General features: G+C 57.9%; 1 protein-coding gene across 3 annotated transcripts in view; it reads left to right on the top strand.

Moving 5' to 3' along the window:
* Positions 1–6,388, top strand: part of NUP93 (nucleoporin 93) — an 84,850-nt gene extending 78,462 nt beyond the window's left edge. For all 3 annotated transcript variants that reach the window (XM_037041675.1, XM_037041674.1, XM_037041676.1), the window contains 6 exons: positions 631–747; positions 1,388–1,506; positions 2,222–2,339; positions 2,602–2,685; positions 3,973–4,101; positions 6,144–6,388. In XM_037041675.1, coding sequence (XP_036897570.1) covers positions 631–747; positions 1,388–1,506; positions 2,222–2,339; positions 2,602–2,685; positions 3,973–4,101; positions 6,144–6,254 — 678 coding nt within the window. In that variant the 3' untranslated portion in view covers positions 6,255–6,388. The remainder of the gene's footprint in view (positions 1–630; positions 748–1,387; positions 1,507–2,221; positions 2,340–2,601; positions 2,686–3,972; positions 4,102–6,143) is intronic.
* Positions 6,389–17,627: the final 11,239 nt, after the last annotated feature.

Raw genomic sequence — 17,627 nt, 5'->3', positions numbered from 1 at the left:
GCTGCTTCCTGGGTGGCGGGTGCAGGTCCCCAACCTGGTCCTGTGCCAATGAGAGTCAGAATAGCCAGTCGGCGTCACGCGAGCCGCTCCAGCCCTTCCATGGTTCCCGGGGTCCCCTCATGCCCTCCTGGCCATTCAGGCGCTGTTGAATGATGGCAATTTTTAAAAATATCCTGACACCCTTTGCCATACATGCAAAACTCCACTTGTCATGTCATGCAAAACTCAAACCATTTGAGCGCTGAGTTCCTCTTGCCATCTGTCTTAGAAAGCAAATCCACCATCTCTCAGGTGTTTTCCCTGAGTTTTCGATGTCCCCCTGGTGCCCGCTCATCGGCAAAGTTAAAGTCACTGGTTTCAGTCACACCCGGGTCGTTCTGCCAAGTCAGGAAGCCCAGCGTCTCATCGCCGACTCCTCTGCTGCCGTCTCCCTCCCCAGTGTGGTTTCCTCGGCCCCGTCGCACGTTTGATGAGCCCTCACGTTTGTAAGGAAGCCAGAGCCGAGGAAGTGCATGCGCTGCCCTGGGCAAGCGTTTTCAGTGACAGTAGTTTCCAGACCCAGGTGCTTCCCTGCCTCTAAAATAACATCTCTCCCTCTCCCCCCACCCCCTCCATAATTTGTCTTCTCAGCCTGGGGTTATAGATAAGTTCACCAGCGACACAAAGCCCATTATCAACAAAGTCGCTTCCGTGGCTGAAAATAAAGGACTCTTCGAGGAGGCAGCAAAGCTTTACGACCTTGCCAAGGTAAAGCGCGCCCTTCCACGCTTCATCCATCTGTCGCCTTCTGGTGTGAAGTGCACGATGTTCCAGGGGTGCCATGGCCGTACCGCTCTCCCTGCGAGGGTGGACTTCCCACCGCAGACTGCTCCCTGGCCAAACAGGAGTGGCGTGTTGCAGGTGTGCCCTGTGGGCCCTGAGCTGTCGTCTCACTGGGCAGCAGAATAAGCGTCCGCCACATTTCGATGGCGAAGCTCCTGGTGAAAGTGCCATGGTGCCTACCTCCCGGGTGGCCACAGACTCGCTGGTGGGTCCGAGCGTGGAAGGGAGTCGGAGGGCAGCCGGGGTGCTCCGCGGGAGCTGGCGGGAGTGTTTCTGCACAGGAACGCACGATGACGCTGAGGGTTGGGTAGTCTGAGAGCGATGACGTTCTCTCCTATCAGCTGGGAAGAGTGAACAAAAAGAGGGTAATTCACTTACTAAAGTTTTAAATGTTTTGATTGAGGTCTAGCTGTGCAGGTATTAAGTGTCTGTATCAGGGTGTAACTACCCCCCAGATACAGAACAGTTCCGTCCATCACCTCAGAAAGTCCCCTCTTGTGTCGGTTGCTTAGTTTTTCCTTTTCTTGGCTGTGTGCCTCCTCCCTGAATTTAAAATGTCGAACAGAACGCCGACAAGGTGCTGGAGCTGATGAACAAACTGCTGAGCCCCGTCGTCCCCCAGATCAGCGCCCCGCAGTCCAACAAGGAGAGGCTGAAGAACATGGCCCTCTCCATCGCGGAGCGGTAAGGCCGGGCACCGGTGGCCACCCCGTGTGTCTGCAGCTTCACTGGTGACCCCCCAGCACCCCCAGAGTTCTTATTTCCCCTCCCCATAACCAACACTCGCTACCAGCAGACTTCAGGTGTTTTCCCAAAAAAGAGGGTAGGAGAAGGCACACCTCAGCATCCTCATCCCGCACATCAGGTCTGGCTGCAGGCATTGCATTCACCTCCGTCACTAGCAAAGGCATCTGGGAGCAGAGCTGGTGACGGCAGGACAGGGGGCTCTTAGGGGGGAGTAGCCAGCGATTCAGAATCCAGCTCCTCCTGAGAGCAACGGAGTCACCACACTCGACTCAGTGTGGCTCCCGGCCTGAGGTGGCAGGCATTCCTCTTTGTGCCCTCCATGGTGCTCCTAATGAAGTGACCCAGGAGTTGGGGTGCTTTCCTGGGGTAGCGCAGAAGACCATACTTCGGCAGGTGACACATGTCCACAGAGCAAACCATGCCCAGGGGTAGTGGCTGAGGCTAGAAAACATTGCTTCCTACAAAACATTTGTAGGAGGATTCGTACCAAGCCTGCTGTTAAAAGCGCAGCCATTTCAAAAAGAAGTGCTATTTTCACGCCTTAATTCACCTGTAGAGAGTTTGAGAGGTTCTGACACTTTCCAAACGCTGTCCTCGAGTTCCAGGTTGCACAGAAACACAACATGCCCCCAACCCCTCTGTCATCTTCCAGGTACAGGGCCCAGGGCATCAGTGCCAATAAGTGTGTGGACTCCACGTTCTACCTCCTGTTGGACCTGATCACCTTTTTTGACGAATACCACAGCGGCCACGTGGACAGAGCCTTCGACGTGAGTGTCAGGAGGGGCGGGGGAAGTGCAGATGAGCGCATGCCCTCGAAAACTCACAGTGGTGCGTGGGAGTCACGTGGGACGAAGGGGGCGGCACCGGGGTGCCTGCGGCGTGCAGGAATTAGGTCAGTCAGCAAGTTGGCTCGGTTTTCTGTCGGGAAGCCCGGCACGAGTGGGTGCAGTGCTGGCTGTGACATGCCCACGGTGATGGAATGGCTGCGAGGCTGGGTCACAGGGGCCACCGGGTTTTTCTCTCAAACAGATCATTGACCGCTTGAAGCTGGTGCCCCTGAATCAGGAAAGTGTGGAAGAGAGAGTGGCCGCCTTCAGGAATTTCAGTGACGAAGTGAGTCCTTCGCTTCCTGAGCTATGGAATCCTCTTCCCCGCTTCCACCAGAAGCGTTGGCTTTCCCGCAGCCGGTAACTGAGAGCCCTGGCGCGGTGGCCGTCCAGACTGAGTTTGCTGAAGCGAGTTCAGTTTCCCATCCCCGGGCCGGTGCTCCCGTGTGTGTGTGTGCTTGTCAGGTCACTGTCCTGGTTCTCAACTCAGACAGTGGAGTTCCTTGGAGATCAGACCTGCTCGTGGGACAGACAGGTCTCTGACTGGTCCTGTGAGGTCTGGGTTAATGCATCACTGACCACCTGTCCTCACCTGTGGTCTTCCTACATAGTTCTGTTCAGCGAAGAGCGCATGTGTCCCCGTTCACTTCCCTTCCCCTCTCTGAACCGTTTTGTCCGGAGAAGCAGGCGCAGTGGCCGTGGACCAGTTACCAGCCCTGCAGCTGCAGAGCCACTGGCCCTCGGCAGAGTGTCTAGCCCGTTGCCCCATCTGGCCTGCGGGCACTCAGCTGCACACAGAATTGCTGGGAGAGCTCGGAAAGCCTTCATGCCCAGGCCCTGCACCCAGAAGCGCTGGGCTCCCTCACCTCTCCTGCCCATCCCGCGTGCAGCTGGGGCAGGACTAGTCATCTTTACAACCAGACACGCAGGGCCAGCCGGATGTGTCGCTAATAGCATTTCAGTTTGAAACTCTTGCTCAGTCGCCAGTGCCTTTTATAAAGCCACCTGCCTGTGGTAGAGGAAGAAGGAAGGCCAGCTTCCGCACGTGCGGGGGGCAGTGGCCTACCCAGTGGAGAAGGTCTTGCCCCTCACCACCCTCCCCTCACCTGCTGTCATCACCCCAGCCACTTGTTCTGTTGTTTCCTGTTCTCTGGACATGTCGTTCATGGCACAGGTGTACCAGCGCCCACCCCAGTAGGTGCTCCCAAAGGTGCTGCCAGGGCTGTGAGGGTCCAGGGGAGACGGTCTGGTGGGGTCTGAGACAGGAGTGTCCCCGCCTTCTGACATTCAGATCCACACTTTGCTTGGTCATCACCCCGCCAGCCTGCGCACCGGTCGCAGGTGGTCAGCCTGCTTTGGGCTCGCCCCTCCCGGGGAGGAGCGTGGTGCACCTGACCTTCTGAGTAGCCGCCCGGGCTTTGCTCTCACACTTGACACCTCGGTGCCCTTACCTACTCCTTGTGACTGTGGCCCCCCCGGCAGCGGGGGGCGAGCGGCATCTGCCTGCGGTGCCCACATCTTTCCTTGGCCCGGGCTGGCTCCTCCCTGACTTCACGTGTTTCTCTCCGTGCAGATCAGGCACAACCTCTCAGAAGTGCTCCTCGCCACCATGAACATCCTGTTCACACAGTTTAAGAGGCTCAAGGGAACCAGTCCCTCCTCGGCGTCCAGGCCCCAGCGCGTCATTGAGGACCGCGACTCTGTAAGATCCCAGTGTGGGCCAGACCCGCGGTGAGGCCACCTTTCTGGTGGCTGCCCACTGCACCTCGTGAGGCCAGCGCTCGTGGCCCAGGCTGCTGGTCCCCGTGCTGCCCGGCGGCCGGGCAGATTCCGTGTCGGGAGCTCCCGGCAGGGACCACACGTGCATGGGATTGCTGTCCTTCTCGAGCTCCAAACAGGACAGAAGTAGACGTGCCAAGGCCACCAGTGTCACCCTTACAAAATGGAACAGAATGCCAGTCTGCAGGGTCCCCACGAGACTTTACCGCTCATTTTAAAGTCCAAGGGTATTTCGTGAGTCCCAGCACTTTCACAAACCAGGACTGACTTTGGGTCAGCACCTGAATTCGGTGTAGACCCCCGTTTCTGCTCTCAGCTGAGCCTCACAGCGACCCCACGGGGCAGTCACTGCCGTCCCCATCTTGAGGCCTGGAGTCGGGAAGCGCTGGCTTCTGTGGGCCCCTTGGGTGGCAGGGAAGGAGCCAGGTCTGGGCACCTGGCCACTGCCCTCTCGGCTGCACAGGAGCAGTGGTGGTCAACCCGGTTAAACCCGTGCGTGTTCTAGCGTTCCCTTTCCCTCGGCTTACTCCTTTCCCCTTCCCCTTCGATGAGGCTCTCAGGACGGTTTTTAACAGCCATGCCTGATCTGGGCTGTCAAGAAACCAGGTCTTTGAAAGCCCTATCTTCCTCCTCCGGGGGTACCCATGGGCACCGTCTGCTATGACCCCTGCAGGCACTGTCGTTGACCTGCCTGCCCAGTGAGCGAAGGTGGCGGTTTTCACCTTTGTCCTCGGAGGCAGCAGTGCCCAGGCTGGCGCACCAACGTGGGGGGCCCGGCCGCGTGTGCACCCGAGGCAGCCGCTGGCATCGGAAATAGCGCCAAGAGGCGTGCCAGTGGCGGGCACACTGCGCTGGGGCCTGGGCAGCGGTCTGGTCTGCGTTCGTGTTGGAGGGAGCCCAGGCCGTGCTGCCGAGAGTGCAGTATGGAGGCGAGGGGGCAGTTCTGGTCCTCTGGGTGCCACTCACGGGTCCACAGAGAGTGGAGCTGGTGGCCTGGCCGGCTTGCTGTCCCCCTCTGATGGGAGCTGCTTGGAGACCAGCTGCACTCACCCTGTGGGTTTTCGTGTGTGCGGGCTGCCTGCCCAGCAAGCCGCCTCCTGGTTCTTGCACAGTGTGCCAGCAAGGGGCACTTGGAAAGAAGATTGAATGGGCATTCATAAAGTAGAAGTTTCTTTTGCTTAGTAGTTAGGACATACTAACTTTACTTGTCAGTTAGGAAGGCCTGGCCTTTGTGTTCTTCTCGAGTGGTCTGCGAGAAGTCTCGTCACAGTCCAAAAGACGTTTGTAGACTCTGCCTTTCTCTTCGGATGTGGCTCCTTCTCTTATAGGCGTGAGCATCCCACAAATCTCAGTTTAGAGCCACAAAGCTGTTTTCCAGAGTTTCTGTCCTCCTCAGTCAATTTATCAGTTAGAAATCAGAGTGAAGGTCGTCTTTTAATGTTTCTGTAAACATCTGAGTTGAAGTCTTTTTCCCTCCTGGAACAACCCAAGAATCCCATAATGTTGCCTGGGAAACAACGACCAGCCCTTGGGTCAGGGAGGAGCAGGGAAGCAGCAGGAGAGGAGCGCTAGCTGACCTGGGGCCGCCCTCGGTTGCAGCGTCCTCTTCAGTGTTGCGGACCCCTGGGAAGTGGACCCCCTGGGAAGAGGTGGACAGAAACCAGCCAGGAGGGTGAGGCCTGGACTCGCAGGGCAGGCGGTCTGAAGCCCAGGGCTGCGGCAGACGCTGGTCACGTGTCAGGCGAGGTGGCGTGCCTGGTGGGCCCATCTGTCCTTGGCTCAGTAGAAGGGCTTGGGCACGGGGCCCCGCGGACGGGCTTTCCTAACCCAGCGCCGAGCCGTCCACCCGTCAGCAGTCTGCCCCGGCCCCGAGGGGCAGGAAATGGAAGACCCTCGTGGCTGTTCACAGCACAGTGCCCCCCCCCCAGAAGTTAACTGGCTTTCTTTTCTCCCCCTTTCTCTCAGCAACTCCGAAGTCAAGCTCGCGCCCTGATTACCTTTGCGGGGATGATCCCCTACCGGACGTCCGGGGACACCAACGCGAGGCTGGTGCAGATGGAGGTCCTCATGAATTAAGGGCTCGGAGGGGCTCCCGGGACGGCTCGCCGTCAGTGCTCGGCACAGGGCCCACCAGGGCAGGGGTTCTGGTTCTGGTTCTGGTTCCGTTTCCATTGTGTTGTGTTGTGTTTTGTTTTGTTTTTTGTATTATATATTTTTGTCAGCACCAATAAATTTCTTTGATTTGTATTTCTTTACACATTTTTTCTTTTATTTTCTTTTCTTTGAAATTTTGTTTAAATTTTTATTTGTGGGGGAGGAAATGTCTTCAGTAGGTACTTGGGCCGGACAGTGACAGGCTTACCCAGGAGTCTGCGACTTGGTTGAAGTTGACCTTAAATGATTAAAAGTTCACCCAACATGAGCAAGGAGATGAAGGCTTTGGCTTCACTTTATTTAGATCTGCCGTTTTCTGTAGCAGGGTCACAGTTTCTCATCACATTTTCATTGGCTGTGGAAGCCGACCTGGGCCATGGGTGAGCTGCAGTTAGTGCGCGGATGTCCATCACTTCACCCGTCGTGTCCCTCTCTTCTCTCGGGTGTGCTTGTGGTCCGGTGGTCCAGGCCCACCCTCCAGGCTGTTTGCTCTGATTTCAGGATTACGTAGTTTGCTGCTCTCTTGCGGTCCCCTTGGAGAGGCAAGTGTGGGCTTAGAAAGAGACAGCCTTTCAAACAGACATCTCAAGTGTCCCCTCCGGGGCCTGAGAAGGGCAGCCTCCCCACTCCCCCCCACCCTTGGAGCCGCCCAGTGAGGGGTGACCACGGGCCTTGTGTGCCCCCCCTCTCCAAAGGGCTTGGAAGCCCCTCCTTCCCTTCTCTGGCCATCAGCACCTCTGCTTGGTCCCTGAAGCGGAGTGGCTGGGCAGGTTCTCGAGTCCGACCCAGTGTAGGGCACCCCTGGACGTCGGCAGTAGGGTGGTCCCGAGCAGAGGTTGTCCCTCGTCATCGGCTCTGTCTCTTCCCACCAGGCCTGCAGGTCGGGCCTGCACTGGAGCAGAAGTGAGGACGAGGGTTTGTCCTTGAAAGGGCCGTCTGGGGTTCGAGGGTTTGGGGATGGTCAGCTCTGCAGGTTGCATGGACTGTGCCTGAGGTGGGCTCTCCTGGGAGGGTGTCGAGCCCCCCAGAGTCTCCAGAGGTGCTCTCTGCTCCTTGGGAGAAACCTCCCTCTTGTCACAGGGCACAGTGGGCCTTGCCACCCTCTGATGGTTAAAATAGTGGTTAGCTTTCCTTTTGGGGAAAAGCTAATGCATAGATATGGGGACTGCTCTTCATCTGTTGGACTCTGTCTCCACCCAGCATGAGCCTCGGGGTCAGCAGGGGCTGCTGCTCCTGCCTTCGCCCACCCGTCCCATCGCCCTGGAGCGCTCACCCTAGCTGAGCTCGGCTAAGAGAGTCTGGACAGGTGCGCCCCGCGGGGCACTGGATTGGGCCCGTCGTGTCCTGCTTGTATGTGCTGACTGATGTAAGCAAGTCAGATGACTTGCTTCGATGGTGCTCTAACACAAAAAACAGCTCTCTGCACTTTTCCTGAAGTGTGACAGTGTTGTTTCGTTTGTTCTGTTTTAAATAGTAGGTCTTGTAGATAGAAATATAACGATGCCACAAACGAGAGAATGCTCCCTGGCTCGCTCTCTGCTCCTCTTTCTGACCAGCAAGCTTCGTTGTGCATTTGCCTTCCCTCGCACCCTGCGGTCCAGCCAGCTCCCGAGAGGAGAACTGCACGGGAGTCTGCCGGGGTCCTGCGCGCTTTGGCTGTTGACAAGGCCTAAAATCAGCAGAGAGAGGAAGGCCCCCACCCTGGAGCTGCCCTGGCAGGGGGGTGGGGGGCATGGGGCTGAGAGGAAAGCCCGGTTGGCATTGGAGGACTTGCCCGGAGAGGGACACTTGGGGGGGAGTAAGACAGCAGTTCGTGCCGGAAGGGCCAGGTTCACAGAGCAAGCCCCAGTGCTTGACCTGCCAGCTGGTCCTGCAGTCGGGCGTGGCCTGCTGGGTCCAGAGATGCAGGAGAGACAGCTGCGTGTGCAAGGCCACACCCTCAGCAGGTTCCTGTGTGCCCAGGGTCCTCGGGGTCAGCATCCTGTGATAGGTCATCCGCCTCAGAGTCATTCTCAGCACACCTGTTTGGGAATCTGAATCTTGCCCCATGACATGGGTCCATGAGTTTACGTTTTGCCCAGAGAAACGGAGAAAGTGGCGCTGAGAGTCCTTCATCTTTCACTGGGGCAGGTCCAGTCTGTTCAGCAAAGTCCAGACACTCGGAGGCATAGTTCATGCCGGCCTCAGAGCAGCTCGCTGTGAGCCGAAGGGCCATAGGGGCCTGATCTGGGTCCTTGCAGAGGTCTCAGAATTCCGTCTCAGGGAATCTGTTCCTTTGGGTTTTTGTTTTTTTTTTTCAATGAAACAACTCTGACTGCTTAACTCTAAAGGGGAATCGAGGGAGTTCTTTCAGAACGAACCCTCTGGTTTTGTCGTCCACAGAGCAGCAGGTGCCCACTCACCCTGGGCCCGGACGTGGGGGGGGGGGGGGGGGGGGGGGGGGGGGGGGGGGGGGGGGGGNTCCCTTGCAAATCAAACGGCATTATTCCCAACGTCGGTTGGGGGCCCCCCCCCCCCCCCGCCCCGAACTCGGTCTAACTGGAGAGAGACTGCAGTGGCTGTGCGGCCGCCACGGCGCTTCTTCCTTTGAGACATCCCTGCCCTTCTAGGGCTTAGGTTACTTTAAACAGTACTCTGGACCCCTCCCCACGGTAGCCAGCATTCGCTGATTTGCTTTTCGAATTCTCTCCTGCCTGTTCTATTTCAGCTAACTCCCAATCAAACCCCGAATACTAAATTATTGATCACGCGTGGAGGTGCCAACTGTCCTGCTGCCTTAGGGGGTCCCACAACCCTTGTTTCTCCTTTAGGCATCCGAGCCTTCGCCTGGCGTATCAGGTAGTTCACGTTGCTGCGGGGTTTACATGGTGCTGCTCAGAAGTGCCCGCTGAGTGCTGACCCGAACCCCAGGCTGGTGCTGGCGAGCCCCGCACTGACGGGGCTCTTGGCCTCAGCCAGCCAGCCGTGGAGCCTGACTGCGCCCGCATCCCACACACTGGGAGGTGTTCCCTATAAATGTTCTCGTGGAAATGTGAGGTTTATGGCATCCTCCAAGATGCCCATTTTACATGAGTCAGATGTCCCCTTCACGCCTGCATTTCAGGTGTGGCAAGAAGAAGTTGGCAATATCAGACTGTTCCCAGGGTCCCAAATGCCCCCCGCTCTTCATTCTTCTAGGCGGGATTCAGAAGTCAGCGGCTCCCACCCCATCTTCTGACAGTCTCACAGCATAGCACCCCACACAGGGTGGGGTGGGGACGAAAGCAATCTGTCTGCTTGCCACTTGGTTCTTTCTGCAAAGATGGGTGGGAAAACCTGAAAACCACCGACTAAAACACTTTGAAAAGAAATTTCAAGTGACCTACGCTTCTCCTTGCCTGGTTATGCAGCTGTTGTGACTGGCGGACATCCAGGGCCTGGCCGGCCGAGCCCTGTGTATTGGGGTGTCAGTCCAAGTTCGATTCAGCCATCCACAGCCAGGTAATAAAATCCCCATCCCGAAGTCATTCGTGAGTCCGGGGAAGGTGGGCTCGCTCTTCCGGGCGTCTTTGCGGAGGCGCAGATGGCACCAAGTCACTACCCAGGAAAGGGGAATCTCCTTCCTGTCCTAACTTGGAGTTTTGACGATGCCCTGGGCATCTGGCCCACAGTGGATGCTCAGCAGACGTTTGGGCACATTCTTTGGCCGCGGTGCCAGCTGCTGCTCCGCACCCTCTGTTCCACCTCCCAGAGCCTGGGTTCGCGCTTTTGGACGGGGGGGGGTGGGGGGGGCACGAGGCATTCGGTGTGAGGAGTGTCTCTTGGGCTTAGATAAAGGGGTCTGCTGCGTCCACAGGGGGCGTGGTTTGCCGTTAACAACAGCAAAGACCCGATCTTTAAAGAGAACTTAAAAAGAGGGCAGGGAGGGCTAGGGTAAGCCCAGGATTTCAGGGGCTCACTGTGTCCTCCCCGTGGCCCTGATTCTTGGGAGTGTGGGGAGGGGCGGGGGAGGAGTTTGCCTCAGAGCGGAAAGTAGGGGATCCGGTGATCCCAGAGGGGGTTTCTGGGGAGAAACAGACACATATGGAGCCCCTTCAGGGACCCCAGCAGAGCCGGCCTAGACGGGTGCTCAGGGGGTCCTATAGCTGAGGGCCCTTCATCTGGGCCGGATTTAGCAAATGAAAGCACAGGACAGGAAGTAAATGTGAATTTCAGGTAAAGGACGGGTAAGTTCTCGGTAGGGGTACGTCCGGTTGTACCCGGCTGCCCCTCCAGGCTGGTCTCTGCCGGCATTCAGTGCTCGGCAGCTGCGGGCTCGGCCCGGGCCACTTAGAGCTCTGCAGCCACATGGGCTTACCCTGACTTGTCCCGCTGCTTGTGCATCCATGGGCCGCGGAGGTGACAGCGTGATGTGACGTGACTTGGGAGAGGACCGTCACTGGGACCTGGTTTAGAGGAGCCAGGAGGCCAGCTGAGGGGGGACTGGGGCCTCAGCCACCAGCCGCCGGGTGGTTTTTGGTCGGGAATTTCAAATGCATGTTTTATAAAGAGAAAGCTCTGATCTTTTCCCACTTGATCATAGTAACTTTCATCAGAAACACACTGGGGAGAGTTCTGTTTTATTCAGTTGACCGATTATTTTCTTTCTGTCTTTGCTTTTCTGACATCGTCACTCTGTGTGGTATCTGTGGGGAGAAGGGACAGGGTGGGCAAGCGTCGGTGTGTGTGGTCTGCCTGTTCCTTTCTGTACAGTAACTTCTGCGTTTACTCTGTTTAGGATGGTTCCTTCACCACCACCCCTGTCTGTAGCCAGTACCTTTCTGGAATGTTCTCCCAAAGTGCCATGTGCCCCCTTTGTTCAGTCCGTCAGTGGAGCAGAAACCTCTCCCGGGCCTTCTTTCCTGGGAATGTCCTTAGCGCAGCCTGGGGCTCCTCCGAAGGCGGCAGAAGCGCCTCTTCCCAGCTTCGGGGGCACTGAGCCAGGCCCCTTCTCCACCCCCTGCGAGGAGGGCTGAGGCCTGCCCAGGCCCCGGGTCTGCGAAGTGCCCACAGGTCTCTGTAAGTACAGACTCCCATCCCAGCTGCGGAGCCTTGCTCTCCCCCTCCAGCCTTGGAATTCAGTGCCCTGACCGGGGGCCTGCGCAGAGTCAGGGTGTGGCTGGAGGGGACACGGAATGGGCGCATCTTGGTGAGAAAGCCAGCATGCTGCATAACCGCCTGTGGCCATTTATTTTGGACTCTTACTGGAAAGCACCTTAGATGGGGGTTGTGAGCCAGTTATTGGCCTTGGGAGAGGGGCAGGCGGGACTAGGGGACTATGTTTTGGTCACATGGTGGGAGACACTTGCACCTAATCACAAGGCAGATGCATCCCCCGCTTTCTGGGACAGTATCTGCCTGTCCCTGACCAGGAGGGGCGTGTCCGTGGTCTGGGGCGGGGGATTCTGCTTGGGGACGTGCAAATGGCTGAGGAGGAAGCGGGTGTGTGTTTGTCTCCCCCTGGGGGACCTGGCCCCGATCAGAAGCTCTGAAGGGACTTGGTTCCAGCCGCCTGGTGGCCCAGGGGCTACATGGGAGAGTTCCAGCCCCTTCCCTTTGCAGGGGAGTCCTGGGCTTGTTGGGGCCCCTGGGGCTCCCGGGAGGCCATTCCCTGGTGAATCACCTGGGAGTCTGGGCCTCATACGAGTGCCTCTGCACCCTCTCTTAGGGTTTAATGGTCTCTTCGGGGACTCAGCAGCCTCTTCAGAGGCAGATTTCATTTACATTTAGAGAGAGGGAAAGGGAAGGCAAAAGAGAGGGAGAAACATCAATGTGTGGTTGCCTCTTGTGTGCCCTCTACTGGGGACCTGGCTCACAACCCAGGCATGTGCCCTGACTGGGAATCGAACCAGCGACCCTTCGGTTTGCAGGCCAGAGCTCAGGCCACTGAGCCAGGCCTCAGTTAAAACCTTTAAAAATGCCAACCAGGTGGTCGCCCCAGCACGAGAGGAACCTTAGCAGCTCCATGGGAAGGGCCAGGTTTCCATAGAAGCCCCAGGCAGCCAACAGCCACAGAGGAGTGTGAGGACGGGTGGTGGGCAGCTACCCTCCATCTCCCCACCCACCTGGAGCCTGGGGAAGCTTCCTGCTGGCTGTTGCTGGGAAAGTCATCTTGGGGGAGGTCAGCTGGAAATTCTTTCCCTCAGTTGCTGCAAAATCCTGGGTCCCAAATACACCACCATCCTGGAGGCGCCGTCCCCCTCACGACCCAGCCGGACCCTCCTGCACTCAGGGCAGGTTCCTGACTGAGCTCTCTGGGGTCCTCTGGGGGTGGACAGCAGCCACCATCCACATTAGAAAGCGCACAGGGCCTTAGAAGGAGTCAGAGACTTCCCCGAAAACTCGGCTGTAAAAGGAAGGAGCTCAGCCCCAGTGGGGGCAGGGCAGGGGAGGAAGACCCTCAGCAAGCTCTCGGCGCACAGAGCCCCAAGTAGAGTAAGCGGGAAGCAGCCCCGCCAGGATTCAGGGCCCGGCATGTCCCAGGGGCAGGCACAGCGCCTGGGGCGGGATTGAAAGTTGGGCGGAAATCCCCTCTTCACCCTTGGGTGTCGTGGGAGTGAGGGCAGGTTCTTCGTCCTCTCTGCTCAGGAGTACGGCGGGGTGCCAGTTTGTTCCCTCGGCCTCTCGGGAGAGTCAGTGAGTTTCTAGCGATCGCCTCCTTGTTCCCCGTCACACGGGAGCCCTCGGGGAAGCTCGCTTTGGCCGTCCCTCGCCTGGTGTGTCCCCTGCCTCGTGGCTTCTGCCCTTCACAGTGGGTCTCTGGCAGGGGGGCAGGGTGGAAGCAGTTACCCCCGCCCCAGGGATAGCTTCCCCCCCCAAGAGACAAAATGAGGTTAAAGCTATCAGGCCAAGAATTTGCTATTAGGGGGCAGACGCTGACATGTCAAGTTCAACTTGTAAGTCCTGTTCTTACAGTGACTGCCAAGTGGAGAAGGCAGTTAACAAATGTCTGAGCCTCCACCCTGTGCCAGGCGCCGTCCTAGGCACCAGGACACAGCGGCAAATGGATCGAGCTCCCTGCCCTCAAGGAGCCACATTTTCCTGGGGCCTTTCCTACAAAATTGGCTCTCTCTCCACAGGCTGACCTGAAAGCCTCGCCATTCGGTAGCCCCCACAGGCCGAGGGGCTAAGAGCTGTGGGCTGATTTTGGACGCTGAGGCACAATCCCCTCTTTCCTCAGCATAGGTGTGGTCAGGGAAGGAGGGCAAGCAGGGGTGAGTGCACAAGCGCACACACGAAACAAGAAAACAGGAGGCCTCCAGAAATGAAAGGGCCAGGATTTCCTGTGTCAGGGGAGGCCTGTGCGAGTGACCAGGAGCCCTGTGCGAGTGACCTGGATTTCTACCTGCAGCTATCTGGGTGGGAGGCGTGGGGCCTTGGTGTGGGTGTGGCCATCCCACTAGCTCCAGACACAGGGAGCCCAGCTCCGACCTTGGCCTGGCCCCAGTGGTGCGAAGCAGCTGTTAATCACGCCCCCGACCTTGAAGCAGGCGAAGCAGCAAGACTCAGGTGAGTTGAGGGGCCCTGGCGCCAGATGGAGACCTGCCAAAGTCAAGGGCTTCACCTGCAGCCCTTCCTGGCCTGACCATAGAGGACCCACCTTGCCAGGAAGGTGAGTATGTGGAGGTGGGGGGCTCCTGGGAGTGGGGTCCATAAGGTGGAGAGAGGAGGGGTGGTCTGAATGGGGGGGGCGCACTGGTCTGTACAAACCAATGATCAAGGGCACCTGTTGGCCTTGGGCAGAGACTCCGGCGTAAAGGGCAGTGGCCGCTGTGAAATCCACCCAGGGGAAATAAGCTCTTTAGAAACCTCTCACCACATGGACGGTCGTTTCTCAGGAACCCCACGTCAGCACAGACTGTGTGAAGAAGAGCCGGGTTCGCTGTGCACAGCCCTGGTCAGTGCGTCTGTCCTCTAGCTGCCCACTCCCACTCGTGCTCAGCCCTGGTTCCTGTCGGAACTGTTTGGGGAGCCCCTCCAAAGGGCTGGTTTGCAAGCCCCTGACCCTGAGCCTCTGACTTAATGGGCCTGGGGAGGGTCCCAGGCACCGACTAGTGTTTTTAAAAGCTCGCCAGGTGACTTTCATGCCCTGGGTCAAGAAAAGGGTCAAGGTCCCTTGCCCTGCCTGGAAGCTGGGAGCAAGGTCCGCCTTGGGCCTTTCTAGATACGGAATCCCCTCCCCACTCCTCGACACAGGTTTTCAACAAACCATTGAATGTCCAAGATGCACTAAGTAGGGAGATGAAAACCCTCACTGGTGGGGAAAATAGACCCCACACCCAGGCCTACTGGGTCAGCTTGCCCATTGTGTGACCACCAAGGTCAAAGGCAGTCGGTCAGCCCGCCTTTGATGTTGGTGGTTGACCAGTACACATGGCATCAGTTAAAGAATGTCACTGTGTGTGTGTGTTGGACGGGGGCAGTGTCACACTTCCCAGGAAATCACACGTGAGCGACGTCTGACAACTCGGGTTGACTCCCAGCCCCTCATCTGGGATGTTCTTTCTTGCGGCCAGCTGCCCCAGCCTTCCTGTGTCCACTGTTGGGCAGACGCGTGCCTGGACAGGCTGGTCCTCATCCCCTGCAGGGCACGTGCTTGGTGCTCAGAGCCGCTGCTCCTGCTAACCAAGCTGCCCGGGCATAAGGAGCCCCTCAAACTCCCTGCTGTGGGTCTGCGTGCCCCGTGGGACCTGCACCTCACGGGAGCAACCCATCTGGGGGAGGGACCCCCCCCTTGGGTCCAGCCCCCACCCCACTGTAGCACAAATGCAGCCTGAAAGGCAAATGTCGTCTTGCAGCTGAACCCTGGGGTTCTGGGAGACCCCTGGCAAAAGACCCTCTGGGATTCTGCTTTGGGGTAGGAAGCAGGTCCGCAGCTTAATCCAAGTGTCTGTCTGCTCAAGGGGCAACCCGTGAGGTGGGGAAGGCTCCTGGAGTTTCCGGGACCCCCTGGAGGCTGTTTCTGTCGACAGCCTGACCTCTAATGGCAGCTGTGCACAGCTGGGCCAGCTCCCTCTGGGCTTCCACTCTGCTCCCTGCAGGTCTTCCCCCACCTCCTCCCCCCTCCCCCTCCGCCTCCCCATGCCCCTCTCTGGTTTCTGTCAAATGTTAGCAACTACGGAAAGTGTTGACTTCAACAGTCAGGGAGGGGCTGCTTTCCTACCATCTGTGGTAGCTAAAGAGCTGGGACCAAACAGTATTATCCTTCACGTATTTGCATATGTTTGCATATGCCTGTTTATCATTTTATATTTATGTAATATCTGTAGAGCACCATGCATGTCCTCTGAGACACTGCTTCCACAAGTTCCCTCTCTTGACCCTCAAAAGCCCCGCCAACTGGGAGGAGTTCTCCATTGGACAGATGGAGAAACTAGCGCGGAGGGACAGGCCTGAAGCAGTCAGGTAGGTGGTGCCGAGCCCCGTGGTCCTGGCCTCCTTTGCTTCACGTGCTCCCCACTCCCTCCCGGTGTCTAGGGCTGGGCCCGGTTCCGGGGAGGCGTGGAGACGGCTAAGCCTGGAAAAGCAGCCTGGTGATCCTAAGCCCTCCCCCCGCTGCTGCGGGAGCTGGTCAGCAGCCCCAGGCGCTCAAAGGGCACATTAACAGGCATTCCGGCTGGAAATGCACCCATGGAGCTCAAAACCAAGCAGAATGGTCATGCTTTCGAGATGAAAAAAGGTTTACGGTAAAGTCAGAAAAGCTAAAGGTGTGCTTTAAAAATGCAGCACCAGGCCCTGTAGCTCTGGGTTAGAGCCTGGTCTCATGGAAAGGAAAGGCCTGGGGGGGAGCAGGGGGGGTCCTTGGTGTGGCTCCTCAGCCTCTTGGGGAGCACAGTGTCGGAGCGGAAAAGCACACGGTCATATCTGTTACTACAGGACTGAATGTTTATTGGAATCACCGCTTCAGTGCATGGTGACGTGGCCGGCCCGAACTCAGGCCACTCCCATGTTAGAAATGTCAGCTAAGCCTGAGCGGAGGGGTGAAGGGTTGGTGGAGATCCCTCCATCAAAAGAGTAAGAGGGGCCAAAAAGTGAAGTCTCACTTTTATCAGAGAAGGGACCACTGATCACAGTTCTCCTTTTTTTTTTTTTTTTGCCTTGGCTGCCAGGAAGCTCCAAGCGAACGTTTGGCCATTTCCCTCATTAAATGGTAGCTTATTTCTTTTGCCTTTATTCTACCCCTGCTATTTCATACACTGCACTCCACCATTGCCCCGGTGGGAGGAAGTTATCCCTTCTCTGAAACCACGTAGCATTTTAGCCAGGGACCTGCGCCCCTGTGCCTTGGGACGAGGCAACGGCTGGCTTTACCACCTCTGATGAGCTGCGTGCTCCCCGAGGATCGTGACCGTGCCTTGCCCTTCTGTCTGTCCTCCAAAACAGCCAGACTGTAAACCCTGCAGTTACTTCTGGAATGAATGTTGGCTAAATAGGCTTTTAAAAAATCGAGTCTGGCCATGAAGAAGAAAAATGAAAAGCTCTCCCTTTAACAGTGAAACGATGTTAACCCATCAAACCCATGTCCCTGTTTGCTTTGGCGGCCAGTAGCTTCCAGGGACTTCAGAGTCTGACTGCTCTGATGCCGTCTGGGTAGAAGGGACCAGGGACGCAGCAGACACACTTACGTGGCCGGCAGGGCTCAGGAGAAAGCCCAGTGTCTTGGTCCTGGTTGCTGGGGGTGGGGGGGTGGGTTGCAATCCAGCCTCTGGCCCCCCAGGCCCTCCCAGGCCCTCCCAGGGCCCGTCCCTCTGCTCTTGCTCTGCCCCGCCGCCCTGCTCAGGATTCCGTGTCCACTCCCCTGTCCCCGGAGACCATCAAGTCTGTGAGCCCCCCGTGGGCAGGGACCCAGCCTCCATCCTTCCCAGCCCTGCTCCCTGGCTCCGCTATGGCCATCGGGGCCCCCCCTCGTCTGGGAGGATGTTTGTCCAGGCCCGTCGGAGTCTCCAAGCCACGAAGCCACCCCAGAGGAGGAAGCCGGCGGAGCTCTGGTATTGTTGCTGCAGCTGGTGTTGTGAATCAGGCCGACGAGCAGCGCATCCTCTTACCCGGCTATTTCACGACACCAGGGTTGCATCATACCCATCCTCTCCAGGCCTCGTGGGACCCGGCAGATGCGGGCCTGGGGGTGGGGCGGCGGTGGGGAAGATTGTGCTTCTTAGCGAGCAGGACGCTCCTCAGGAGCAGCCGGGGAGCTTTCCCCGAAATGCTGATGCTGGCCCCCAGCCATCCTCTGCTGCAGGGTCACAGAACCTCCCACGTGGCACCGGGGAATCAGCC

Source organism: Sturnira hondurensis, unplaced genomic scaffold (genome assembly GCF_014824575.4).
Source record: "Sturnira hondurensis isolate 20B ecotype Veracruz unplaced genomic scaffold, ASM1482457v3 Scaffold0003090, whole genome shotgun sequence".
Classification (NCBI taxonomy): Eukaryota; Metazoa; Chordata; class Mammalia; order Chiroptera; family Phyllostomidae; genus Sturnira; species Sturnira hondurensis.
This window is presented reverse-complemented; position numbering and strand designations above follow the sequence as displayed.